The sequence below is a fragment of the Peromyscus maniculatus genome, chromosome 7 (genome assembly GCF_049852395.1).
Source record: "Peromyscus maniculatus bairdii isolate BWxNUB_F1_BW_parent chromosome 7, HU_Pman_BW_mat_3.1, whole genome shotgun sequence".
In the NCBI taxonomy this organism is placed as follows: Eukaryota; Metazoa; Chordata; class Mammalia; order Rodentia; family Cricetidae; genus Peromyscus; species Peromyscus maniculatus.
In genome coordinates, this window is record NC_134858.1 from 120,594,369 (window position 1) to 120,610,874 (window position 16,506).

Sequence of the window (16,506 nt, forward strand, 5' to 3'; positions counted from 1 at the left end):
TACCAGCATCCACACATGGACAAGAAGGGAAGGTTTTGCCATTTCCCTCTGAACCTTGCCCTGAGGAAAAGGCTTTGCCATTCCTCCATGGGTCTGAGACTGTGGGCTTCCTCTGCTCCCTAGCAGGACAGAGCCTGAGGAATAACACCTAAGGTTGATCTCTGTGCACCACCTCTCACCCGCCACACACAGTTGTTTAAAAGAAAAAGGCATAGACACAAATTGTAAATATCAGGAATGAAGGGGTCAGTGCAGATCCTCCCACCACTGAAAAAAATTGCTGTGAATATCCAATGTGTATGAACTCAGCAATGAAGATGAAACGGAATGATTTCTAGATCTAAATAGTTGTATAAATTATAGGAAAAAATCTAGTCCACAATTTAAAAGCTTCTATAAAAAAAAAAAGGCATTCAAGGGCCAGATAGTTTTTTCTTGAGAAGTATACTCATTTTTAAAAGATGAGACTGAGTAAATTTACTTATAATTACAGAAAATAGAAAAGGAGAGAATAATATTTATTGGACTTTTTTTTTCTTTTTGTGGTTGATTTGTTTTGTTTGCACCCATATCTCATATGTAGTCAGTGCTAGGCCTGAATTCCTAATCCTACCTCTATCTCCCAATTGGTAGGATGTGCCACTATGCTTAGCTTATCAAGTTAAGTCAGGTATTACCCTTATACAAAAAACAAAATGGGCCCATCATAGTGGCACATACCTTTAATCCCATCACTCAGGAAGCAAAGGCAGATGGACCTCTGTGAGTTTGAAGCCAGTGTGACCTGTATAATGAGTTCCAGAACAGCCAAGGCTACATAGTGAGACCCTGTCTCAAAAAGTAAAAATTAAAAACTAAAATGGATACAAGAAATCAAGAGATGCCAGGTGTGGTGCCTCAAGACCTGTAACCAGGCACTTGGAAGACAAAGGCAGGACGATCAGAAATTCAAGTCTAACATTGGCTGCATAGCAAGGTTGAGGTCAGCCTGGGTTACATGAGACCCTGTCTACAAAAAAACAGAAAAAGAAGAGCTGTTGATCCAGAGCAGTGCCTCAGTAGTGAAGAGCACTGGCTGTTCTTCCAAAAGACCCAGGTTTGATTCCCGGCACCTGAATGTTGGCTCACAACCATCTGTAACTCTAGTTCTAGGGGATCTGATTCCCTCTTCTGGCCTCCAAGGGCGCCAGACACTCACATGGTGCACATACATATAGACAAACCAGGAACACACATAAATTTTTTTAATTTAAGAGCTATAAACCAGTATCTTTCATGATGTTAAATGTAAAAACCCTCAACAGATTAGAAATGAAGGACAATTCTTTATCTTAGTAAAGAGTGCTGTAACAAACCAACAGACATACTTGAATAAAGACTGAAGGTTTTTCTTCAAGATTGAAAGCAAAGCAAGACAATGCCCATACTTCCATCAAGATCATTTGCCCACACCTTCTAGCCAGTGTAATAAAAAGTGAAAATTAAAGGTGTACAGGTTGGAAGTAAAATAATGCCCTGTACTTATAGGTGACATGAACTCCAAACCTGTGTGACAAAGAACCTACCAAAAACAGCTCTAATGAATGAGTACAGCAAAGCTGCAGAATAAAGGCCAGCCCACAGATCAGCCATGTTCCTACACAACAGCAGTGAACCTAGGAACCAAAACCTAAAGCAGCACTGTTGACAATAGCTCAGAAAACTAAATGCTAGGTAAAAGCTTACAGAACATGCTCGACTTGTATACTGGAAGCCATGACATGTTGAAAGAAATTAAATAAAGAGGCATACTATTTTTATTAATTGAGAGACTCAAAAAAAGGTATCAATTCTCCTTAAATGTGTCTATTGGTTTAATTGAATTCTAAGCTATGATATTTATAGAGAGAAAAATAATTCATTCTAGCTGGACATGGTGGCACATATTTATAATACCAGTAGACTATATTACTTAGATATTTTGTAATACTTAGAAGGCTAAAGCCAGAAAATCAGGAGCTGGGGCAAACAAGTTGGCTCGGCACTGGCCACCAAGCTTGATGAGCTGAGCTCAGTATCCAGAATGCACAGTCGAAGGAGAAACTGACTGCTGCAAGCTGTCCTCTGACGTCACATGTGTTCTGTAGCGTAGGCACACCCACATAAAATACACCCATAGACTAAGCATACAAAATAAATAAATGTTTTTTTAAAAGAATTCAGCTGTAAGTAATGTTTAGGGTGTCTTCTGTGCATTAGGTTTTCTCAGGCCTTGTATATATTTAAACTATAGAACAGACAGGAACACTGGTGACTTAGGAGTGAAATACGCATAATCAACTCTCTTCTGTCATTGAAGGTTACGAGTGAGGCAACTGAAAAAGAACTGGAAGTGTGATTTAGACTCAGCCTTGAGTGAAGTGGAGGTATGACATTTATCTTCAAAGACATTGCTGGGCTCTAAAAACCAGTAACAAAGTATTTGAATAATTAGGAAGAGCTTTAGAAACATCACTGGTAGAGAAAATGCTAAGAGAAGTCTAGTAGTTATATTTTTAAAGATTAATATTTTGAAAAGCTAACATCTGAATTTCTAGGGCTGTAGGCTGAAGATGGAGCTTGGCAGGAGATCATTTGCCTAGTGTGTACAGAGCCCTGGGTTCTAAGGCCACTACCTCCCCCCCCCCACACACACACACACATACATAGAAAGTAAGTCTAGGGTTGTGAATTATTTTAAATTAATCCTGTTGGTAACTCCCATTTCCCGGTTAACTTGTATTCATCTAAAGCTTAGGAGATGTGTGGCTCTAGTGCAGTGCGGGTGGCTATGGTTCTGAACTGACAAGAGGAGGACCACAGTGCACTCTCGTGGCCTTTGAAATAAGAAAGAGGGAGGGATGAGAGAAGTGGCTCCGTGGACCTCCACCACCCAGGTCAGGTGGCTCACAACTACCTGTAACTTAAGCTCCATGGACAGACCCTTCTCCAGACCTCCAAAGGCACCAGCATGCATGTGTGTATACCCACACATAGACATACACATAAAGGGGGGTCTTAAAGATGGCTCTACTCTTCCTACCCATCATGTGCCCTCTCATTGTTGATGTAGCATGATGTGACCTTGAAACAACCTTTGCACTGCCACACAAAGCTTTTCTTAGTTTTGGCAGAAAATAGGAGACAGTGAGTTTACTGAAATTTCCTTTGTGGGCCCCAAATCTTAAATGACCAAATGATGGTAATAATGTGCTCCCTCTAAAAGCAGCAAAGGAAGGGACGCACTGCCACAGAGATGCTCATTCACCTTGGTGACGGTGGTTCTCATGAAGTTCTGTCCTGTCAAGTCCCGGAGCATTTGAGTAACTGAATAGTTACAGTATGTTCAGTGCTGTCTGCAATTAACAGACTCTGCTATAGTAAGAAAAGAGGAACTTCAGTGTTGTGTTACTGAATGCTGCTTATCAGGTTTTCAGTTCGCAGGCTTAGTTATACAGATTTCTGTGTATCTTCAGGTGCCTAGCTGATAGCATGTGCTTGCAGAGATGGTAGAATTTTTACTTTTTTTTCCCCTCTTCCTCTTCCCCTTCTTCTCTCCCTCCCTCCCTCCCTCCCTCCTTCCCTCCCCTCCTCTCCCCTCCTTCCTTCCTTCCTTCCTTCCTGACTTCTTTCCTTCCTGACTTCTTTCCTTCCTTCCATTTTTAACAATTTTAATAGACTTGTAAAGAAAAAGGTGACTGGACCAAATTGGGAAACCTGTACATTAGCATAAAAATGGGCTGTGAAGAATTTGCAGATTTCCAGAGATTCTGTGCTTGTGTTGCTGAAACGCTCACAAAAGATAATAAAGAAGAAAGGCCAGGTGTTCCTTTTTGTGAATTTGCTGAAACAGGTAAAGTGTTACTGTTTTGTTTTGAGAACTCTATGGTTCATAAATGGAGGACAGGGTTCTTCTCATACAGGGGCTTAGCCAGTGTTGCAAGGTTCAGACAGGCTGAAATCTGTAGATTTTTCCAACTACCTATTAATGTTAGTTTATATTCATAAGGGCAAGAACTGGGTTTTAGTATCAAAGATTTCATAGAACATTAGTGTATTTTCTTTTCATGTAGGTTAATAAAATTATTACAAGCGATATAGGAGCACCCAGTTTTTTTTTTTAATAACACTGATGTTTGTACTATCTACAAATTAAAAACTATTGTATAGCCTTTAAAAATACATTCCCTTGAGATAATATCTCACTATGCAGCCTGAATTGGCCTTACATTTGTAATCTTTCTACCTCTGCCTCCCGAGCGCTAGGATTACAGAAGTGAGCAACTACATGGGCTTGAGATGTTGAGATGTTGCTACGGTGGCCTCTGTCAGGGGGTGACAAACTTTTTCTGTAAAAGGTCAGAGAGTAACTCTCCTAGGCTGTACATGCAACCCATATAGTTTCAATTTTTAAACAATTCTTTCAAAATAAATCCACTATTGGGCTGAGCATGTTGGCACACACCTTTAATCTCAGCACTAGAAAGCAGAGGCAAGAGGATCTCTGTTGACTTCAACACCAGCCTGGTCTACAGAGTGAGCTTCAGGACAGTCAGGGCTGTAGAGAGACCCTGTCTCAAAAAAACAAAACAACAACAAAAACCCACTATTATCTTTAAGGCTGAATTTAGCTTGTGGGATAGTTTGCCAACACTAGGTCTTTGAAGTGATTTCAGTAATTCTGAGTCATCTTAAGTTACTGTCTCATTTCTTTCCATGTCTGCTTTATGTTTCAGTTAGCAAAGATCCACAGTTCAGTGAGGTGGACAAGACTTTGTTGGGGAGGATCGGAATAAGTGCTGTGTACTTCTATCACAGACTGCTGCTGTGGTCCAAGGTATTTCATTGTATGTTGGTTTGATTTAGTGCAGAGAGTCTTAGTTTAAAAATTAGGAGCAGAATATGAAGTAATCCTTCAAATCAGAAATTTTCTCACAGTCACTTGAGGCACACAGAATGTTACCTTAGACTACTTCGTGAGTTCTTAGTTTTCACATTTGTTTCCAAATGCTGAGCAGGAGTGATGGGACACCAGCTACTTTTTTAGAATCTAATTATAGGCAACACATAGGAGGCTGTGCTAAAATATAATTATTTAAGTTTTCAACTCATAATTTACTTTGACAACTACATAGTTGTCTTTATAATCCTGAAAGCGCTCAAAGTACCTTCCTTTTCTATTTATTTATTCATTCATTGAGACATAGTCTCTCTATGTAGTCCTAGCTGTCCTAGAATTCGGTATATAGACCAGGCTGATCTTGAACTCTGCCTCTGCCTCCTGAAGGCTGGGATAAAAGGTGTGTGCTCCCATGCTCAGCCTCAAAACACCCTTCTTAAGATGCATCCAAGATGCTCATGATCATCAAAACTCTTTACAAATCACCCTCTTGAATACGCTGAGACATCATGTGCCACCGATGTTTAACTTTCTTAACTGAGTCCATTATGCAGGTGGTCTGGTGACTCAAGACCATACTGTTCTGTTTTATTTCACTTATTTACTTGTATATGTGCATACATGTATATATGTATACCATGGCATGCATTTGTAGTCAAGAGGACAGTTTACAAAAATTGTTTCTCTTCTTCCATTATGTAATCCCTGGGATTGAACTCAGGTCATGAGGTTTGTCAGCAGAGCCTTTACCCATGGAGCTACTTCACCAGCCCTTAAAACTACACTGTATTTACAGCCTTTAGATTTCCCTGAGTGATCAATTGAATTGTAGACTCAATAAAGTCCATGTAGAGGGCATGAAAATGTAATGCAAAGGGTAGAATTAACAAAATGCAACAATTAAGTATGATCACTGTTAAATTAACTGTTAAAGTTACTCTGGTCATTCCAAAATTGGATATCTGTGCAATAACGTTTAAGTACAGGTTGACTTGTATTTGTGTGACATTCATGGACTAAAAGAAATTTTTACACCCAGACTGGTTGAACAGAAAGTGTAGATTTCTAGATTAGTGCTCACTCTGTGGCAGGATGGGTCCCTCTCAGCTATGGCGTCTGGTGGAAGGCCAGTCATAATGTTCCTTTCTTGGACATGAGTGCCTGCACACTGGAGGACTGTAGAGCAAAAGTCTCTTTTTGACAATGTGCAGATTTAACTAAAAGTTTAGACTATTCTGATTTATTTGGTTATTATTTCTTAGGTCATTAAGACCTTGGTGAATTTTTCTATCTTAACAAAAAATTTAATTGTTGCGCTCAGTGAGTTGATTTTTACATTGCCTTACTCACTAGAAGGTGGTTTGATTTTTGTTTGTTCTATTTTGTTTAGGCTTTGTTCTGGGTTTTTTGTTTGTTTGTTTTTTGTTTGTTTGTTTGTTTGTTTGTTTGTTTGAGACAGGTTCTCCCTATGTACCTGACTGTCCTAGAACTCACTATGTAGACCAAGCTGGCCTTGAACTCACAGAGACACCCCCCCCCCCACTTCCTCAGCCTCCTGAGTGCTGTGACTTATAAGCATGCACACTATGCCCAATTAAAGCCTATTCCTTTTTAAGGCAAAATTGTTGAAATTAAGCTAAAAATTATTCCTTGAAAGAAACATTTATTTATTCATATTAAAAGTATTTTCACATCATTATAAAAATCTGATTGAAAAGAATACAGAATATTAAGGTTCTAAGACCCATGGGCCACATTGTGCCCAGAGCCTGTTTTGTATAGCCCACAAGCTCAAAATGTTTTTAACATTTCCTTAGTTTAAAAGATTACTTACTTCTGTGTGTGTGTGTGTGTGTGTGTACGTGTACATGTGTATACATACATATATGCTTGCCCATGCTGACACATGTAGAGGCATGGGTTGTTTTATTATTGTCCTTCCTTATATTTTGAGACAGGGTTTCTTAGTGAAGCTGGAGCTCTCCATTTCAGTTAGACAAACTTCTGGGATCCTCCTATACCTGCCTCCTCAGCACTGGGGTTCTAAACTTGTGCTACCCTACCCAGCTTTCACACAAGTGCTGAGGATGGAGACATGCCTTATACTGCATGGCAAGCAAGCATTTACCAATTAAGCCATCTTCTCAGCCTTGCCTTTTATACACACAGTGCGGGGGAACAAACTTGGGGCTTCTGTATGGAAGGCGAGCACCTTTACCATTGAGTTATACCTCTAACCCTTTATTTATTACATTTTTAAAATGTATATGAATATTTTGCCTGAGTGTATGTATGTGTACCATGTGCATGCCTGGTGCTATGGAGTCTAAAAGAGGGCACCAGATCCTTAGAACTGGAGTTATAGGTGGTTATGAGCCACCATATAGGTTGTGGGCACTGAACAGGTCTTTTGTAAGAGCAGCCAGTGCTCATAACCTCCAAGCCATCTCTCCAGCTCTGTTTGTTTGCTTGCTTTTATATTTTTAAAGAGCTCTGAGTTAAAAACAATAACCAAAAGAATTTCAGCCACCAAATGCAGCCCTCAAAGACTAAAAAGTAGTTATTATTAGGGCACTAAAGAGAGAGTTCAGTGGTTAAGAACAGGTACTGCTCATGCAGAAGACCCAAGTTCAGTTGCTAGCATCTAAATCAGGCGCTCACGACCTCCTGTCACTCCAGCTACAGGCGACCCGACACCCTTTCCTGGCTTCCTCAGACATCTGCATCCATGTAACATGGAACCTAGAGATAGTGTAAAATGAAATGAACCTTTTTTTAAAAGTATTTATTGGCCAGGAATGGTGGTGCACACCTTTAATCCCAGCAGGCAGGCAGATCTCTGTTGAGTTCGAGGTCAGCCTGGCCTGCAAAGTAAGTTCCAGGACAGCCAGGATTGTTACACAAAGAAACCCTGTCTTGGGAAAAAAATAAATAAATAAGTATTTCTTGTTCAGCTGCTTACAGGGAAAGTAGGCTGGCCCCTAGTTTAAAATAATAACTCATACCCAATTCTTATGTCCAAACCAATGATAATCTTCATGTAAAATCTGTCACATAATTCGTTTACTGAGTAGAAAAATTAATTTTCAGCTAAAAATTTTGGCTTTCTAACATTTCATCTAATTTTGGTGACAAATTATTTTCATTTCCATCCACTCTCTTAGATCTCAGGTTGGTAAACTTTAAAAGGAGTAAAATGATAATAATTTTCCATAGTAACACATGGAACCCCTGCCCAAACAATGAAATCTTTTTGGTTTAGTTTGGTTTGGTTTTTTGCTTGTTTTGTTTGTTGTTGTTGTTGTTGTTGTTGAAATGGGCCTTGCTTTAAAACCCAAACCAGCCTTAAACTGTCAGCAATCTCCTTGCCTCAGCTTCCTAAGTGCTGAGCTTCTATAGGTGTGAGCCGCCCAGCTCCACCCCTAATGCATTAAGTCAGTCAAAGGAGAGGCGCCGACAGAGGGTGCTTGTTAGTCAGGGAGGGGTGGTTAGTGTGAGGCAAATTCTTGTTTTCCCTTTCTACCTTTGTGACCAAACAGGAAAAGCTTAGGCAAAGTCTTGTTGCAATTTGACTACTGCTAGTCTAGCATAAAAATTCAAACTGGTAACTGTCTTCTGCATGTTGGCACTGACTTTGTGTCTCTCTGATACTGTAAATCAATGATGCTTAGTGTTCTTTATTTTTATTCCAGGGAAGGAAGGTCTTAGATACACTATATGAGCTAAAAATACATTTTACAAGTTTAAAAGGACTTACAGGACCTGAGAAAGTAGCACCAAGATGTCAAATTGTGAATGTTGCAGCAGAAATTTTTATCAAAAGCGGGAGCCTAGATGGTGCTATTTGGGTACTGAGGGGTAAGTTCTGATATATGAATGCATAATAACCTGTTACTCTTCTTGTGAACACTATCTGTTTAATTACCTTAAGTTGATCTGAGTTGGAGGTGATAGCTTGGTCTAAACTTCAGTGAATATGTGGATAGGAAAAGTCACTATGGTATAAACCGATAGAACAAAGTGGCTTTATGTATTAATTTTTTAAGATTTATTTTATTATGTATACAGTGTTCTGCCTACACATATGCCTGCAGGTCAGAAGAGGGCGCCAGATCTCATTACAGATGGTTGTGAGCCACCATGTGGTTGCTGGGAATTGAACTCAGGACCTCTGGAAGAACAACCAGTGTTCTTAACCTCTGAGCCATCTCTCCAGGCCAACAAAGTGGCTTTAACTTAGCCTTGGTTGGCAAAAGTTTGTTCTTGATGAGACCCAGTTGTCATAGAAACCTTGAGTCTGAACCTATTACAGTTAAAGTCTATAGATTAAAAAGTGTAATTAGGTATATTAATCATTTGAAATATAACATGCCAAATTAAACCCAGGTAGTCCAGCTTCAGCCACTATGGGAAATCATGACCATGGCTTCATAGTCCCTGTTTTCACATGTCTAGGCAAAAGTGCCTTCAAACCAAGATATTTATTTCCCAATTGTGATTATCCTGAGAAGTGTTATTTTCATGGTGTGTTTGTGTTTTTCTTGGAGAATCGGAATGGATAATCAACACACCACTTTGGCCTTGTGATACAATGGATGTGCTTAACCGGCATAATTTGCTCTGTGCCATTGCACATCAACTCCTGGGCAAGAATCTGTACCGACAGACATTTGAGGTTTTCCGGAATCTACCAGGCTTTCAGAACTCTCAAGGTATGTTTTTTTTTAAGTCTATTTATTTTTATTTTTTATGTATGAGTGAGTGCCTACATATATATGTGTGTATCATATACATGCCTGGTGCCTACAGAGGCTAGAAGAGGGCATTGGCTCTCCCTAGAACTTAAGTCACAGCCAGTTTGTAAACAGCCTGATGTGGGTGCTGGGAACTGAACCCAAGTCCTCTATAGGAACAGCGGGTACTCTTAACTGCTAAGCAGAAGAGCGTGACCAGGCCTGTGAAAGATGTGTGCAAGGAGGGGGTGGAGAAAAGAGCGGAAGAGAGAGGAGTCTGTGACTGGTTTTTTAGGATTTCCCTGCACATGCGCATGTGGGCTTATGGAGCTATGTCATGCATGTGCTGGTTTCGTGACTGTGCTGCACATATTTGCTCAATCAGGCAGCGCAATGATCCTTTCTGTGCCCTGCCATCTCACTTCCTCTCTCCACCAGCTACATCACTTCCTATCTGTCTGTACAGGCCTCCAAACCTCTATGGTTAACTAGTACTGGGATTAAAGGCATGTGCCACCATGCCTGGCTCTGTTCCCAGTGTGGCCTTGAACTCACAGAGATCCAGATGAATCTCTGCCTCCCGAATGCTAGGATTAAAGGCGTGTGCTACCACTGCCTGACCTCTTTGTTTAATATAGTGGCTGGCTTTTTCCTCTGATCTCCGATAAGCTTTATTAGGGTGCACAAATAAGATATCACCACACACAACCTTCATTTTTTGCCAGTCTGGTGCTTAGCAGCTAGTAAGAAACAATTCTCCACCTGTCTGGGTAGGCTTTATATTCCAGTATTTTTTTAATGAAGTCATTTCTATAAAGTATGTTCTGTGTAAATTGAGTGTATGGTTTTAAAGATGCTTCTCTGGGTTGTTGTCAGCAGCTCCTGTCAGCATATCCTTGTTACTCATCCTTGCCTCTATACATCATGAGCATGCGTCATACCCTAATTTATTCCATTTAGATAGTGAAGAGTACTTATTAAGTATACATCTTAGTAATCTTGGAATAAATGTGTTCTCTTAAATTTTAAAATTCAAGCTTCAAGATAAGAGGAGGGAGTCTATGAGCAGAATTCAGAGGATGATACAAAGGATGCAGAGGATGATTTAGGACCTTCCCCAGGTCTCACTGTCTCTTCTCAACCTTATTTTCCATTGATTCAGAAATGCTGTTTGTAGCTAGTATTGGTAGGAAGTGCCTTCCTCATAGTGATACTTTCTTTGCCACGCAGTATGCCTTTAATGTACAGTTGTGTTGATGATGAAACAAAGCAGGCTTAGAGGTGGACAGTGTGTGCCAGATTCTGGAAATCCATAAATGACAAACTAAAGGAGTTTCCTTCTTTATGTGTAGAACAGAGTGAGGGGGTGACATAATAAGTTTGGTGTTTAGAATGATACTAAAGGGAAAGGGATTCGTTTCCTGATAAGGCCTGGACCACTTAAAGATCCTACAATGACATGTACCTAGAGTGTAGGTCATTGACCCAGTTGAGTAAAAGGAATAACAGAGTTGGAAATCTCCAAGGTGACTTCTTTCCCCTAGAAGTTACTAATAGGATACACATTAAAACATTTTTTTTTTGGAGTGAACATTAGGAGCAAATATATTTGAGTCATGAAAGGCTGAGGTCTGAGCTGTGCAAAAAGAACCATGAAATTTTTCAAGACTGCAGATTCAACCTCATATGGGGAACAAATGTGGAGAAGCTAACACAAAACGTCCAGGAAATTTGGGACACCATGAAAAGACCAAACCTAAGAATAATAGGGATAGAAGAAGGAGAAGAATACCAACTCAAAGGCACAGAAAATATATTCAACAAAATTATAGAAGAAAACTTTCCTAACCTAAAGAAAGAAATACCTATGAAGATACAAGAAGCTTACAGAACACCGAATAGGCTGGATCCAAAAAAAAAGTCCCCTCGCCACATAATAATCAAAACACTAAACACACAGAACAAAGAAAAAATATTAAGAGCTGCAAAGGAAAAAGACCAAGTAACATATAAAGGTAAACCCATCAGAATAACACCAGACTACTCAATAGAGACTATGAAAGCTAGAAGATCATGGACAAATCTCATGCAGACACTAAGAGACCACAGATGCCAACCCAGACTATTATACCCAGCAAAACTCTTAATCACCATAGGCGGAGTAAACAAAATATTCCAGGATAAAACCAGATTTAATCAATACCTGTCTACAAACCCAGCCCTACAGAAAGCACTAGAAGGGAAAATTCAACCCAAAGAAGCTAAACACATCCATGAAAAATCAAGCAATAGATAATCCCACACCAACATACACCACAGAAGAAACAAGCTGGTGTAGCTATCCTAATATCTAGAGAAAAAGGATGTTTCAAAAGAGAAGAAGTCTTGTGGCAATGCCTCAGTGGTCCAGGTAACTACCAGAACTCAGAAAAGTTTGTTGAATTTGGGATTGACTGGGAGGCCAAAGATTTAAAAGCAGAAGATTCTCTCAAGACACAAGTTGTGTGATAATAGTGTGTTTTGTGTGTGTGAATGAGAATTTGTAAATGTAGAATTCTAGGCTTCGACAATCATTGTCAGTGCAGATTAAGCTGCAAGTATTTATGCTTTAAAACTTAAATTATAAAGCTAGTTACGTCTTTCTAACAACTAGTTTTAATGTTTATGAGCATATTTTACCTACATTACCTTTTTAGGATGTTGAGAAAGATGCATCACAAGCAAAGGCTGGAGGCTGGGGGCTAGATGGTTTTGAGGAAGAGGTCTTGGTGGACTCTTTCATAGAGCAAAGGGAAGCAATGCCTTCTGGGAAATGAGCTAAGTTTTAATCTAGTCTTTAGGATTAGAAGTCAAAAACAAAAATATTAAGGAAAGGAAAACCTAATTGATCTTTGAAGTATTGTTATATGGAATTGAGTGGGACTTTTGAGGCCTTTCTTCCAGAAAACAAGGACTTGGTTGTCAGGCCTATATTAGTGCCATGTAGTTGTACTTAAATCATTTCAATGGAAAGTGTCTTAGTGATTGGAACTTCTAGTGCAGTTTGGAGTTCTTCCATTTGAAAAATGTGATATTTGCATGGGATTGTTTGAATCTTGTTTTCTAGTCCCTCCCCATCACCACCCTCATAGTCTGAAGGTAGATTTTTCTCTTGATAAAGGAACAAAAAAGGTGAACATCTTGTTTGTAAATAGGTATCTAGTAACTAGTGGTAAACTTGAAATGGTAGAATTCTTTAAAGCCTAATTCTAGATAGCCTTAAGAAAATATATCTTAATTACTTTTGAACCTGTATTCACCTTGTTTTTCTCAAATATCTTAAGTTATATTTTCTTTTTCAGAGCTGCTTCTTATTTGGGGCTACCTTTTTTTTTTTTTTTTTTTTTTAAAGTCATGAGGTCAACAACTTGGACTACTATGCATGTAAGTGCTAATGCAAATTAAAGCCCAAGTTGACCTCCAGCAGCAGTTCATTCTATGTTGACAGTGAGAGAACACTTTGCCTGTTAGGATACTGTTACTCGTGGACTGAAATGCTGAAGAAACCCCTCCCCCTATTTTGTTTTTTTGCAAAAATTAAGGTATATTCTAGGGTTTCCTGGTTGACCTCAACAGATAAACTGAGATGATAGTCTTAGTTCAGAAATGATCTGAATGTAGATTTACAGTCTACGTGTACAGCTGGCTAAGTGAGATCGCTTTCACAGTTCTGCATGTATCCCATCGGCTCCCCATTAGTCACTGAACTCTTAAAACTGGTATTGTAACATTATTACAATGTTTTGCGCCAATTTTATAAACTTTACAGTACAATATGTGTTCCTTTTCTGAGGCAAACCAAAGGTATATTTCTCAAGGTTCTGCTGCTATCAGCAGTGTTGATGGAGGATTTTTTATACATTTGTAATAGATAGAAATAAACCAGAAAAAAAGAAGAAAAAAAAAGTGGTGGAGGAAAAGGTGAACACTGCAAGAATACTCAAAAGGGCTGAGAGTTGCAAATGCCAAGATTGGCTTTGCATAGTAAATGGAATAGAACAGCTCTGAACTATAGCTTACTTTTCCTGGTTTGGTCTGACAGAATGATTGAATGCTTTTGTACAAAAATCAGAGCCTTAAAAACAAGGATTTGGTGAGATTGTAAAATGGTGTGCCACTTTGGCAAAACAGTCTGGTGGTTGGTCAAAATGCAAAACATTGTTACTGTTACTCAACAATTCTACCCTTAGGAATATAACCTCAAACTACTGAAAATGTGCACCTATGAAACATGTACATGAAGGTTTACAGCAGTGTGTTGCTAATAGTAAAAAAGTTAAAACAACTCAAATAGCTATCAAATACTGGAGAGAAATAAAATGTGGCTTATTCATACAATAGAATATTATTAAGACATAAAAATGAATGAGAAACTGACAGATTAAATGACTTTGGTGAACCTTCATAATTTCATTTGTAGATCTTTCCATTTTTAATTTATAAATACATTTGGGGTTATAAATTATAAATGTACTGCCTCCTGTCAACATTGTATACTTCTATTTGATGATTTCTGTGTCAAATATTATATGGAAATGTTTCCAAGTATTTTCTGTATTAACTGTGAATGAATAGAACAAAATAAATTGCCTGTGATGGAAAAAAAAAAAAAAAAGAACCATGAAATTTTTCAAGACTGCAGATTCAACCTCATATGGGGAACAAATGTGGAGAAGCTACTGCAACTTCCAAAGTCTTTGACAAGCTTCCTTTTACATTCTCCATTACAAAGGAAGTAACAGTTTTGCTGTGCCAAAGGGTTTTCTGTTTCTAACTTGGAGAGTATGAACGATGATTGTACTTCAGTGGGTCTGATTTCTGTAATGGGAAGCAAGGCTGGGATTGTGGGGGAAGAAAGCTGAAGATTAATATCGGTCTTTATGTCATTGATCATTTTTCATTTTATTGAATCATTGCTTTGTTTTGTTTTTTCTTCATTTCAGAAACTGTGGAGGTTTCCCAGTATAGTCTTCTTTTTAATAAACTTCTAGATGCCTGTATAGAAAGTAACAGTCTTGTCATATCATCTTCTGTAGCGGAGTTCATGGTTTCGAAAAGCATCCCTATTGACTTTTCCTTTCTCAGGAGACTAATCACTTCCTTAGGAAGGAGTTGTTTGTGGCTCAAAGCCAGGGCCCACTACAAAAGTAAGTTCCATTGCAATGTTTCAATTAATATGTTGGGTTTTATTGTCTTCTAATCCAGGATCCATCTATAATATTTAAAACTAGATTTTTAAATATGTAAAAAAATAATAGTACATATTCAGAGGCAGTGGTCTGATCTATGCTGACTTTTAAAACTTGTTTTTTTGTCCTTTGTTTACAAGTACCATATTTTTCTCTTAGCATGTTATCAATTCCAATAGAGGGCAAGCAAAGGAAACTGGAAACAGTTTGACATATCTTACAACACAGGAATAAATACGTGGAGTGGATTGAAATTTAAATATTTGAGTGACAGATATCCTTACTACTCTCCCTGAGCTAGACATGTTTTCAAACTTCCAGCTATAATCACCTCACCAAGTAGGAACTTCTCTTCCCAATGAAATGGGAAAATAATTAGGTTGCATTATAGGTAATAAGCATAAGTGTTTTGTTTTGGGGTTTTAGGTTTTGATTTTTTTTTAACAGGGTCTCATGTTTTATGCATGTGCATAAATACATAAACATAACAATAATTAAATAAAATTTAAATATTTAAATATTACTAGAACATCTTTGGATTATGTTTAGATATAGTTCTCAGAGATTAGCATTATCACCTGCTTACACTGAACTACTTTCTTGAAGGAAAAAAATATTTTAAACAAAATCTATGTACAGATTTAATTTGATTTTGATCAACTGTATATTGTAGACAAATTTCTAAACAGTCTTATTAAATAAGAAACACAGAGCCAAATACAGCAGTAATAGCCGAAGAGATCAGAGAAATAGTGACTAGCCTTAGCTTACCACCTCGCTGTCGCTTCCCCAGAGAGCTTCTTCCTGTCTAACCTGTGCTTTTATTGCCTTCCTGTTCTGCCTTCTCATTGGCTCTGAAGCCCAGCCACAGGACTTCCTCATCACTGCCTGTCTATACAGACCTCCAGGTCTCTATGGTTGGTACTTGGATTAAAGGCGTGTGTCACCATGCTTGGCTGTATTTTTGACCACACAGAGATTCTGTCTGCCATGTGATCAGATTAAGGGCACATGCTACCACCACCTGACTTCTGCTTATGGCTGACTATGACCTCTGATCTCCAGGCAAACTTTATTTATTAGCATACAAATAAATTTCAGCACAAATAAAATATCACCACAGTATATAATATTGTCCATGTCCAATTGGGTGTCCTCAGAGTGTTAACTATCATTTCTAATAAGCAGCCAAGCAGTTTAAAGTTAAGTCAAATCTGTTCTCTTGAAACATGGAGTTGGGAATGTGGCGGCCATATACAGGATGGAGCTGCACTTCGTATCTTGTGCTCTGCACTTGCCAGGCAGAGTAGGAACAGTAATAGCCACATGGTGTGATGGTACCTTGAAGTAAACTCAGACTGCCACCGTAAGTATTAACAGCAAGTGGCACTCTCACATTATAGTCATGTTTTGTATTCATAATTTAGGGTAGACAGTGACCATAAAAGTATCAGGTTGTTTGTAGACCTAATCCCATTAAAACCTAAGTAGCTGTTTGGTTAGGAGTTTTTTTCTTCTTGTTTTTCTTTTGTTTGAAAGAATCTCACTGTATATAGCATTGCCTCCAACTCACAGTCCTGCTTCAGCCTCCGAAGTGCTGAGATCACAGGCGTGCCGCCACACCTGG

The 16,506-nt window shown here is 38.7% G+C and overlaps 1 protein-coding gene across 3 annotated transcripts in view; it reads left to right on the forward strand.

The window, feature by feature from the left end:
- Topaz1 (testis and ovary specific TOPAZ 1) overlaps nucleotides 1-16,506 on the forward strand; it is a 58,359-nt gene that overhangs the window by 38,283 nt on the left and 3,570 nt on the right. For 2 of the 3 annotated variants that reach the window (XM_006982882.4, XM_042281950.2), the window contains exons 13-18: nucleotides 2,339-2,405; nucleotides 3,697-3,871; nucleotides 4,755-4,855; nucleotides 8,611-8,776; nucleotides 9,466-9,630; nucleotides 14,634-14,837. In XM_006982882.4, the coding sequence (XP_006982944.4) occupies nucleotides 2,339-2,405; nucleotides 3,697-3,871; nucleotides 4,755-4,855; nucleotides 8,611-8,776; nucleotides 9,466-9,630; nucleotides 14,634-14,837 (878 nt within the window). The remainder of the gene's footprint in view (nucleotides 1-2,338; nucleotides 2,406-3,696; nucleotides 3,872-4,754; nucleotides 4,856-8,610; nucleotides 8,777-9,465; nucleotides 9,631-14,633; nucleotides 14,838-16,506) is intronic. The other variant, XM_076575514.1, reaches the window with a different exon arrangement.